The following is a 12,461-nucleotide window of genomic DNA, read 5'->3' as shown; positions in this document are numbered from 1 at the left end:
CGATCGGATCTGTCTTTCCCGCGCAATATTTAAATAAGTCTGCAGCGAATGGTCCGGTGCAACGTCAACCTGAAGTGGTGGGTTTTCTTTTGAAAAGTGTTTTCAGTCGCGGGACATTTTACAAAATCAAAGATAAGTGTGGGAGTCTCACTAGCGTTCCACACGGGTGTTCTCCGTCTTTTTTTCTGACAGTTCGGGGTGAGAGGGGGCGGCGTTTTGCATGATGTCGACCTGCGAATGCAGACACGATGGCTGGATTGCGTTTACATTACACTGAGATCTGAATCACAATGCGTCCTCGACTACCTCTGGACCAGGACATGATGATCGGATAACATTCCGATCAGAAGCGCGTTTACACTTGTCTTTTCAATGTGTATGTGGACAACATCCGGATACAGGTCGCATGTTAATGCCAAGTGTAAACGCAGCCTCAGGATATTATATTATTATAAATTAATTAATTAGCCCAGATAAAAAAAGGATCATTTTATTAAATATAGAAAAAAGCCAATCAAAATCATTTTCAAAGCACAAATATCAAGGAAGGAATTTTATTTTACTATTTACAGGGTAAAAAATCAGTTTAAGGCTTTTTATGACCCTTTTTAAAGCCTGCACAAATAAAATTAACACTGTGAGCAGGGTAGGGCAATGACATATTAAACCATAAAGTGATACACATTTCATGATCTCATTTCAGCCTTTAAACCATTTTTAAGAAAAGGGATGAGTCAAACATATAAATTATTATATTAATTTAAAACATATAAATATATATCTATCTTCGTTCACATTTACAAATCTGCTTGTTTGCTACATATAAACATGGGTTGATTTTTGCATTGGTCTGAACTAAAGCAGCAGACGGGCTAATTGAAAATGCACATTCATTCTCTGCCAAGCAGGTGGGGCTTTTGAAACGGCAGAAATTAGGTTAGTGCAAAACAGCCACTGCTTTATCAGGCATTGTAGGCAAGATGAAATTACAATGCCATCTGAACTTTTCTGAGGACAGTCGGTTCCCTTTAGAGACACATTCATTTAAAAACACCCGCGCCACATTTTGACTTCAAAACAAGCAGCTCATATTTATGAAATGAAATCATAGCCTTAAACGTCACATTAAGCCATATCGCGAATCTCGTCTTTCCGTCTTTAAATTTAAGACCTCTTGAAATTATAATGATAGATTATTATTATGATTAAGACTTTTCTTATACCATTTAAGGTATTTAAGACTTTTATGGTCTTAAATTTGATACGACTAAATTGAAGACTTTTTAAGGACACATGGGAGCAGCAGGGCGGTGATACATTTTGGAAGCCCGACTAGAAGACACAATAGCCCCGGGATGTCAGGCTAGCAATTTTGCGAGCCCTGAATATTACACAACACATGCCAGTATTTTTTCTTAAAGGTCATGATGACTAAAAAGTGTAAGAGTCTATTATTATATAAATAATTTTTCCTTTAGATATCTGTTGTAATGAGAGTTAAAAGCTGAATAATATTTTAATAATCGAATCATTTGGCTATCCACACACAAAGATTTTAACATCTGGCTTGGTGTTTGCTTCTCAGGCGTTATGTAGCATTCCCCTGAGATTTTCTAGTGTTTACATACTATCTTTTACTAGTTTTATTTCAATTCTGAGCTGAATCTCATATTTTAGTATTTTACACATTATAAAGAAGTCGAATGGAAAGAGAACAATAACCTACACGGGAACAAGATTTTCATGAAAAATTACAGATCAGAAACTTTAATAAAGAACAGAAAAATCCATAATTTAGCAACATACTAAATATTGTAGCATGTTGTCATATAATGATTGTGGTGGTGTTTCTGGTGGTTACTTGTAGCTTGACACTGGCAGTGTTTAAGCCGGATCTAGAGCCCCTAGTGTTTGTGTTGGTTAATTCCACACATTCCTGGCCTTATTCCTGTGATCCCAGACTGGTGAAACCACCGGATTTAATTTGTTGCTCGTCCTTTAAATGCCACACATAAAGAACGCAGCCTGTCTCTGAAGATTGGTGACAAATAAGCACGTTCTTACCCTCCACTTAAACCTGAACACATTCCTCAGGGACATATCCCTCAGAGACAAGTCTGTTCTTGTTGCATCAAGGCTGTATTGTTCATTGTCTAAGAGCTTTAAGTTAGCCAGTTTTTACTGTGTGGGCAGCAGAGGAGAGGAAAACACCTGTGACATTCATGCATGCACACACCGCCTTCAGTCTCTGTTGTTTCAACATGCCGTGTGTCTAATGTGTGTGACGGCGAGCAGAATTCTCAAAAACAAAATTACACACAGTGAATCTGTAGAATCTGTGACCAGAAAAAGGAGTTAGCATCTCCACAACAATGGACAGAATGCAACTGAATGGAACAGATGGGTTTCAAGACATTTTTAAAGGAATAGTGCACCCAAAATGAAAGTTTGCTGAAACTTTACTCCCCCTCAGGCCATCAGAGATATAGATGAGTTTGTTTCTTCATCGGAACAGATTTGGAGAAATTTAGCATTACATCACTTCTCTGCAGGTCCTCTGCAGTGAATGGGTGCCGTCAGAATGAGAGTCCAAACAGCTGATAAAAACATCACGATAATCCACACAATGTCAGTCCATCAATTAACTATTGCTTCCAGCTAACGTACAAGTCCTCTATCTAGAATATTGCATTCTCCAGTGATAAAGTTGATTAATCTGAATCAGGAGAGAAATATGTTTAGATAAAAGCACCGTTTATAAGCAAAAACAGTTCTAAATAAATATGTGTTGGTAGATTTTGATGTGAAAGGACAACCGGGATTTACTTTTTCACTTGAGGAAGCGTTATTATGAATTCTGTATGCATTATGGACTCATATTTTGGCCTAGATGCAACAGTTTAAAGTTAAAACACATCAATGATGGATTTGTTTCTTGCAAACACGCAGCTTTCACTTAAAGACATTAATTGATGGACTGGACTGATGTTTTTATCAGCTGTTTGGACTCTCATTCTGACGGCACCCATTCACTGCAGAGGATCCACTGGTGAGCAAGTGATGCAATGCTACATTTCTCCAAATCTGTTCAGATGAAGAAACAAACTCATCTACGTCTTGGATAGCCTGAGGGTGGATACATTTTCTGCAAATCTTAATTTTTGGGTGAACTATTCCACATGGTGTTGGAAAACATTTAAAAAGCAACTTGCAAATGGCTAAAGAAATCAATGTCAAATGTATTTTTAAATGTTTTTGATTGATGTATTGTTTTAATTGTGCATTTTACCAATATTTTAAACATGCAATCAAATACTTTTATATCTATATTTATTTTATTTTTTTTAAGTGATTGATTGATTTATTATTATTGTTTTGTGACATTTAACAACAATATAAATATTACTTTATTTTGTAATTAATACATTGATAATTTATTCCTTAATTTTATTTTTAAGCGACACTCCTTGTCCTCCTTAATGGACTTCGAGAAGTGCCCTTAATGGTGTTGTCTATAAGTAATAAATGAAGATTACTCACCCTCCTCATGTCAGTGATTAACCGTTTTATCTGTTGTGTAGCTTTATGCCAGTATATACAGGCTACTAAATTCAGAGATGTTGCCAGAGGAAAGTTGGCGGGTGCAAAAGAAGGTAACCCCTCACCCCCCATCCCCCACTATGCTCTCCACTCCTGCAGTCAGTGCTCCTGTTTGTATCACAATCAACCACAGCTCAGCCTGTGCCCACTAACCTTTAAGCTTTCCACGCACTTCTTTTATAGCACCGCTGTTTGCTCATGTGTGAGAAGGCTGCGTGGTCGGGTAGTGTGGGATCACCTGTCTTCCTGTCCTTTCTCACTTCAGCTCCATTTCCTCTTATTCTCTCAACAGCAGCAACTTATTAGCACTCCAAACTGTTTGTCAGTCACTGCTTGGTGAACTTTCGCCAAGGTTCGCTTGGTGGGCTGTAACTAGTTCACTTGGAATGGTTTTCGAGGCACATCTTTTCCATGCGTTGCAACACTTCTCTGCTTCATCTGTTCTAGCACTTTTGGCTTTGACTGGGTTTGATTTCTGTTTTCTTATGTTTTTCGCAAATTTCTAAACAAATGTCTTCTTCCAGAAGATTGTTGTAAATATTTAATGTTAAGATATACACCACTATATCACCTTTGTGATGTGGTTTGCTTGAATTGCCATGAAGGTTTGAGGATAATTGCTGGAAAAGAGCTTTCTGAGGTTATCTTTCTTTTTCTTTTCTTTTTCTCTTTCTGTCCGAATCTCAGGTGAGAATTTTGAGCAGAGTCCACTGCGGAGAACTTTTAAATCTAAAGTTCTAGCGCACTATCCCGACAATGTGGAGTGGAACCCTTTTGACCAGGATGCAGTGGGCATGGTGAGTGACACACAGAGGTCTACCAATATGGGCTTTTCAAAAACTAATTCTAGTTTCTAGAAAGCAAGGTGGCCACCAGCAAATGCAATGAAAATTTGCGATAGTTCTACAATATAATAACAGCTTTGATGCAAAACACCTTTTCAGCTACCTTATTTTACATGTCAGGCACTATATTTTTTTGATGACAATATGGCTCAGTGCATTTTCTGAGTGAATTTGAACAACTGTCAACCAATCTTTTGATTGAATGATTTAAAGACTCACTCATAATATTCAAAAAGACACTCACTGGTTGCCACATACTGGGAAAAATAAAGTAACCTGGAGAAAGAATCATCAAATTGTGAATGAACAAGTTGTCGATTCCACTCCAAACTTTAAAGGAATAGTTCACCCAAAAATGAAAATTACCATCCTTGGTGTATATGACTTTCTTCTTTCAGATGAATACAATCAGAGTTATATTAAAAATGTCCTTGCTTTTCTAAGCTTTATAATGGCAGTGAATGGGTGTTGAGATTTTGAAGTCCAATAATGTGCATCTGTCCATTATAAAAAGCACTCCACATGGCTCCGGGTGGTTAATAAAGGCCTTCTGAAGCGAATTGATGTTTTTGTGAAAGAAAAATATACATATTTTAAACTTTATAGCTGTAATCTTTAGCTTCTGCTAACTGTCGTACATGCGCACACGAGTGAGTGGCGTTCCAGGGATTGACGTAGGCGTAGCGTAAGCTCTGGTGAGTTGTGATGAACGCGAAAGCGCAGAAGAGAGAGCAAAACAAAACACCGGTCATGAATTAGAAGTGCAAAACAAGGATTTGAAAAAAAAAATTATTTTGAAATATGCCAAGTGTAGACTGGTTTTCCTTTGCTGTAAATAAAACTTGGTTCTCACGAGACTAGCATATTCTCACCAGAGCTTTTATTCGTCTGAAAGAAGAAAGCCATATACACCTAGGATGGCTTGAAGGTGAATAAATCATGGGGCAATTTTCATTTTTGGGTGAACTATCCCTTTAAGGCCCAGGTATGCTTCATATTCTGTGTTCCGCTTCGTCTCATGCACAGTTAAGAATGCAAGCCTTTCAAAGTATACTTTTTTGATCATGAGCGTGGATAGATGCGACTAGTGGCCAATATTTTTTCAAGCACTCAGAAGTGCTGTTTTTTGTGCATGGACAACAGCGGACTGTGCTGATGAAAACAATTATGCCACACAGACAGCCACAGACAAGTATATTTTGGGCTTTAGAGTCGCCTAACAATTCCTGATTCCTCAGAATTGCAAAAATGTGATTCTTTTTGGAATCCACACCAAGCCGTCCTGTATCTTTACCCTGTCATAAAGCAGGAAGGCACTTGAGATGGTGCTGCTGGTCATGCCTAACAACGCCCTTTTGCCCAGTCTATATTTAGAATATAGCACAGCTTACTGCAACGAAAATAGAAAATATGCACTCTCCAGACGTCTGTTAATTGTCCAAACATGCATGCTTCTCGACAATCTTAAAAATGCCCATGTCAGACACTTAATATGCATGGGTGCTATATAGAATTGGCTCCCAGCCATGTTCCTTAAGGGCCCCCAACAGTGCACATTTTGCATGTCTTGCAAAATATTTGTCTGACACGCCCATTACAAAGCTTGGAGTCTTTACTAAATGTGCAGTGTTGGGAGGCTTCAAGGGAACGTGGTTGGAACCACTGCTATAATGGTCTATGAAATGAGACATGAAGTGGCTCAAATTAAGAGATGGTCCTCACTGCAGAACACAAGATCCAGGGGGCGTGGTTGGATCCAGATCCAACTCGGAGGATCCACCTTACATATACCTAAACCTACCCGTCTCCACCCCCTGATCCCTAAACCCACCCATCTCCACCCCTAAAACTACCAATCTCCACCCCCCTAGATATGGATCCAACCACGCCCCCTGGATCTTGTGCTTTGCAGTGAGGGGCTACTGCAAATTAAGGGAACTTGTTGAAGGTCAAAAAGAGTCTTTTTAATATTTGTAGATCCTCAGACCTTTTTTGTTGTTTCCCCCACAGCTCTGTATGCCAAAGGGCTTGTCCTTCCGCACCCAGACAGACATCCGCAAGCCCCAGTTCCACTCTTTCATTATCACGAGAGAGGACGGCTCCCGAACCTACGGCTTTGCCCTCACCTTCTTTGAGGAGGTGACCAGCAAGCAGATCTGCAGTGCCATGCAGACGCTCTACCACATGCACAATGCAGAACAGTACGACATCTTGCACACGCCACCCACACCTCGCAGTGCAGAAGACACCCGTTCCACCCCTCAACAACTGCTCGCTGCTCCCTCTTTGTCTCGACTGCAGCGTTTCAACTCCTACGACATCAGCCGAGACACACTCTATGTGTCCAAATGCATCTGCCTGATCACACCCATGGCCTTCGCCCACGCCTGCAGAAGGGTTCTGGAACAGCTGCACCAGGCCGTCACCTCACCTCAGCCCCCGCCGATGCCGCTGGAGAGCTACGTCTACAATGTCCTCTACGAGGTCCCGCTACCACCGGCCGGGCGTTCCTTGAAGTTCTCGGGCGTATACGGGCCAGTGGTGTGTCAGAGACCCAGCACGGCTGAGCTGCCCCTCTTTGACTTTCCCCTGCAGGAGGTGTTTGAGCTGCTAGGCGTGGAGAACGTGCTACAGCTCTTCACCTGTGCACTGCTGGAGATCCAGATCCTTCTGTACTCGCAACGTGAGTAACTATCACTCATACTACTGTAGACCTAGTGCCTGCTTATGATTAATCTCAGCTTCAGAGAAATTCCACACAAAAATGGCAAGCTCTAATCTGATTGTCTGGTTTTACGCAATTTCCAGGAGGGAAAGTGTCTGCAGGAAATCTGTGCTGCCAGACTGTACCTATTAGTTCTTGTAAGGAGAAATTGGATTTGACAAAGTTACCAAGATTTGTGGTGCCTTTTAAAGATGCCCAGCAGTGTTTTGGGTTTAGACACTTAGTAGCTCACATGTAAACGCCAGTTATCAAATGTTGGGGGCCTTTCATGTCAGTCAGATGGCCCCATCCTGTTTAAACAAGTCATTCTTGGCCAGAAGTGTAAAGTGTACCAGATTTTTGATGAAACTCAAAAGTCTGGCTACATGAGATTTGCTTATTAATTGAAACTTATGAATTGTTTCGACTCACAGATGCAATTGTTGTGGGTATTTGTTTACAAAACCTAGTAAGCTGCCTACATAGACTGCATTTTAAGGCATGAAAAATGATTCCCATACTAAAGATTTTTTTTAACAATGTTTGAGTGTGTTATGTTTTTTATGCTTATTGGAGAATCGTGTTGTTAGCTTAGCATGTGCTAATGTAAACATGCTAGCATCAAATGTCGTTGGAATACACATACATAGAATTAGCGTTGCAGAGGAGCAGAGTAAATTTAGGAAACTTTCAGAAAATTTTGGAAAGTTTCAGGAAATGTACCATCCCTTTGCAACCTTACAATATAATACATGACTACTTTTGAATGATTGTCATTGGAGAAAAAAATCTGTTTGCAATGGTGTAGTTATGGCATCTACCAGCATTAGCTGACTGTTCATGCAAACTAAGCAAACCTTGACCCCCTGCATTCTAGCAGCTAACAAGTACAATCAATTCTGGTCTATGGCTGTAATGTAATGGAAAATGGAAAATCTCATCAAGGTTATGTAAATTGTTAATGACTTGGCTGTAATTTGCTCAAAGTCATAAATCATTGTTCTTAATAGTCCAAAGTGAGTAAATGCAGAGACTTTACTTTAGTGAATGCTTTTTGACACAAATTAGTATTGCTTTTTGCTGCCAACTTACACTAGCTTTTTCAAATTAAAGCCAATTTAAATCTGACGGCCTTAACCTAACTTGGCAGATACCTGAATAAATAAATGCCATGCAAACATTGATTTTAGCTAATTTTCTTGATTTTTGGCTTGTTCTGTTTAGTACAGGCTGGTTTTAGACAAGAGAATAAACAGGTGGTTATATTGCAGTGTACTGCGACATGCTCTTTCTCTCTTTTCACACTCTCTCTCCATCTCCGTGTCCGTGTGAGCTCATCTTAGCTCTTTGTTCTCTCTAATTCTTGTCAAACTCACAACCCACCCTTTTCTCAGAATCTCCTGGTAGTTTTGCAAATGAAACTCAGGAAAGCTTTCTGTGGAGTATTGAGGTGGATACGTTAAGAAGTTGATTAAAATTGAATAAATTACTTAGTCTTTTGTGTTTATCATTGCATATAATATATGTTTGAAAGTTTCGTCCAATTTCGCGATATGTCAAAATATCATAATTTATGGAAATGTCACTTATCACTGTAAAAAATGAGCGTGAATTTAACGGTAAAACACTGTAAAAATGCTACAGTAAAAACCTGTGAAATGGTTAACGGTAAATTCCCCTACTGTATACAGTGAAAAACTGTATTGGACATTAATTTTATGGTAGTATACCGTTTTTGGAAGTGAAAAAGACCGTATAATTTACAGGGAATAACCGTAAATTGACATTCCCAGAATTCCCTGCGTTACATTTCAAATTTGATGTTTTTTTGTTGAAATAACTATGTTTCTTCTTAGTTTTTTCTTATCAGTTTTGTATATTAGGGTTGTGTGTTACACCTAATGTTGTTAAATGAATGTTTATTGCATTATTTTAGTTTCATGTGTTACCATGATGGTGTTTGTGTGAATGACGCTGTGCACCTTCTATACATGTTATTATTTAAAAGCTGCTTGTGATGGGCTTTGGTTCATCATGTGACTTTCTCATCACCACCTGCATTTGGTGGTTATCAGTGTATTACAAAGGTACAAAACAGATTTCAGTACTTCAATAGGATGGTATATTAACATTATATCTGTTAATGAAATTACGGTATTTAACTGTAAATTTAAGTTAAAACTGTAAAACCTAAAACGTTGCTACCGTATTTTTTACGGTAAAATTCCAGCAACCACAGCTGCCGTTTTTTTACCGTAAATTTTACTGATTTTTTTTTTTGTTTGATTCACATGTCAAACGCAATATAATTGGCAGGTTCCTGCTGGAAATTCTTAGAAGGCCATTTTAGATTGAATTTAAAGCAGCATGGGAAGGTTGTTTTGCTATTCAGTGGCAGATGTGCTGATTGGATCAATTACACCATCAAGGAAGAGTGAATTACAGGAGGCAACTACAAAGCGACAGGGGGCTGGGTGGATGCATTGCTGTGGTGTTGCTTAGCAACCTTCCTCCGAATAAGGAGGATGGTGGTGATGCAGCATAAATATGATTGGCTAGAAATTACATCATCCTTTTCTGGATCCAGAAGGCTCATGCTTATAGTGTAATATTTGTGGACAGTGAGAGTCCAGAATGAAAAGGACTTGATGTCATTAGATGGAGGTGCACACACACACAGCAGGGGTGTGAGCTCTAAAAAAACAAGATAGCCTACGTTGTTCTATAAATAACAGGCACATTTATAGCATATATAAATACCCTGGCTCTTTTACCGGGTACGTGAATCCTTGAGACGGGCATCTGCTGCAAGATCAATAGATGTTTGGCAGTTACTGCTCATTTCCCTATATAGACTTGTGCCTCGGTCACAGGACAGTCAATTAGCTTTACGTGTCATCTGATGTAAAGATTTTTACTTGAATTAATATATCATTATAACTTCAATGTTAATTCCCATTAAATAATATTCAATTGTTTAAATTATTTATATTTATGAAAACACCTTTTATTTAGGTAAAATGAAGTAAACCTTAAATTAAATTAAATCATATTATATTAATGAAGGAATGAATAAGGCAGGTTTGTTATGGTACCTCTGACACTTGCTGATTTTTATCATTAAAAGCAATGAAACTGAAATTGCTGGTTAATGTCACAAATAATTACAAAGAAATGGTAGCACATTGAATTAAGCATGACATTTTGAAAGACTGAAATAGTATTTTTGTAAAATGTACTCCAGTAATCTTTTTATTTACAAATTTGACGAATCCTTGTTTAGAACGTACATAAAATTTCATATGTAATTCAGAATGGTTCTTGCCATTTCTTTGTAATTATGCGTGACATTTACTAGCAATTTCTGAGTGAAAATGGTTTACTTAAAGCTTTTTCCAAGTAAATTCTACACCAATTTTTATCAGTATGTGGGATGTGAGGACTCTCTGTGTGTGTGTGTGTGTGTGTGTGTGTGTGTGTGTGTGTGTGTGTTTACTTAAAGCTTTTTCCAAGTAAATTCTACACCAATTTTTATCAGTATGTGGGATGTGAGGACTCTGTGTGTGTGTGTGTGTGTGTGTGTGTGTGTGTGTGTTTGTGAATAGGCCTGTTGTTGTTACTCAGGGTGCTTAGAGACTGGTTTAGTATTCCTGTCTCTCTGACAGTCGTGACTGCAGGGTGGAAATCATAAAAAGAAAAAAATCCCATTTTATTTCGGTTTTGTGTGTATGAGAATAATACAGAATAATTCTCTATATTGTGGTATTTTTAGTTTTAAATACCCACTTGAGAATGCATTGTGTGCTAGTCACTTAAGAAGCACTCAATTTAAGCATTTCTATGAAAACCGAATGAGTGAATGTCAAGAACATTCTCTCTTTCTCTCTCTCACACACACACACACACACGCACACAAATTACAGTACAAAAAAATCGAATAATGGAGTAAAGACTGTCGATCCTCATAAAAGCATTTTTACCCATAAATAAAAATTCTGTCATAGTTTACTCACTCTCACTTTGTTCCAAACTTGTATGACTTTCTTTCTTCTGTGGAACTTGAAAGAAGATATGTTGCTAACCAAACAATTTCGGTTCCCATTGACTTCTGGATAAAAAATGCAATGGAAGTTAATGGGAAGTTTTGTCACCAACATTCTTTAAAATATATATTTTTTTATGTTCCATAAAAAAAATTCCTACAGGTTTGGAACAACACGAGAGTGAGAAAATTATGACACATATGATGATGTAGATAGATGGTGATTTCAAACAGCCTCTTGCCATTTTTGTGAGTAATATACAGCATTGGGTGAATGAACAGACAGCGTGTTGTCGAGTAACCCTGTTTTGAGAGTGACGTGTCTGAATGTGTCTGTGTCCTTTCTGCTGACCAGATTACCAGCGGCTGATGACGGTAGCGGAGAGCATCACAGCTTTAATGTTCCCCTTCCAATGGCAGCATGTGTACGTGCCCATCCTGCCCGCTTCACTGCTCCACTTCCTGGACGCTCCTGTGCCCTACCTCATGGGTCTGCACTCCAACGGCCAGGATGACCGCACCAAGCTGGAACTTCCCCAAGAGGTGCGTGACACACACTCACTCCCAGAGAACCGACTCATCCTACAGTTTAGTACAGGATGAATTCATGTTCACGGAGTCATGTGGTTTTAGTAAAGAATTAGTGCTGCAGCCTTATAGGTGGTGATCATAATGGTCTGTTTGGCCTCACATGCATCTCAGTTAAAGAAAAGACTAATGCTTACATCTCTTTAGCTCATGCGTCAACATTTTCCTGCTATAAGATTTTGCGATTTGTGGTAATTAGGCTGAAATCCTAACACTGCCCAATCAAACAATTCAATAATATATATATGTAAATATAAAAAAAATAATATACGATCAGCATCAAATACATACAATCGGCAAAAAAAAAAAAAAATCAACGTATTAGAATGATTTCAGGAGGATAATTTTACACTGAAGACTGGAATAATGATGCTTAAAAAAAAAAAAAATATATATATATATATATACTGTGAAGTTGTGGTGAAGCACAATTTTCTGCAGCCATTACTTCAGTTTTCAGCATCACATGATCCTTTTGAAATCAGTCTCTGATCAGTCTAATGTGCTGATAATATGCTTGTTTTGTTCAAGAAACATTTCTTATGATTATTAACATTGAAAACAGTTTAACACCTTAATATTTGTGATTTTCATTGTGTATTTTCACAAATTTTTTTATCAGTAGAAAGTTAAAAAAAAAACGTTATACATATATACACACTATATATACTAATATATACTA

The 12,461-nt window shown here is 38.2% G+C and overlaps 1 protein-coding gene across 4 annotated transcripts in view; it reads left to right on the top strand.

Moving 5' to 3' along the window:
- Window positions 1-12,461, top strand: part of dennd5a (DENN/MADD domain containing 5A) — a 69,127-nt gene that overhangs the window by 22,260 nt on the left and 34,406 nt on the right. For 2 of the 4 annotated variants that reach the window (XM_016247523.1, XM_016247520.1), the window contains exons 2-5: window positions 3,582-3,653; window positions 4,288-4,397; window positions 6,456-7,128; window positions 11,547-11,734. In XM_016247523.1, coding sequence (XP_016103009.1) covers window positions 3,582-3,653; window positions 4,288-4,397; window positions 6,456-7,128; window positions 11,547-11,734 — 1,043 coding nt within the window. The remainder of the gene's footprint in view (window positions 1-3,581; window positions 3,654-4,287; window positions 4,398-6,455; window positions 7,129-11,546; window positions 11,735-12,461) is intronic. The other 2 variants (XM_016247522.1, XM_016247521.1) reach the window with 1 other exon arrangement.

This window comes from Sinocyclocheilus grahami, unplaced genomic scaffold, assembly GCF_001515645.1.
Source record: "Sinocyclocheilus grahami isolate Dianchi unplaced genomic scaffold, SAMN03320097.WGS_v1.1 scaffold840.1, whole genome shotgun sequence".
Taxonomy (NCBI): domain Eukaryota; kingdom Metazoa; phylum Chordata; class Actinopteri; order Cypriniformes; family Cyprinidae; genus Sinocyclocheilus; species Sinocyclocheilus grahami.
The sequence above is the reverse complement of the archived record's forward strand: the minus strand, read 5'-3'. Positions and strand labels throughout refer to the sequence as shown.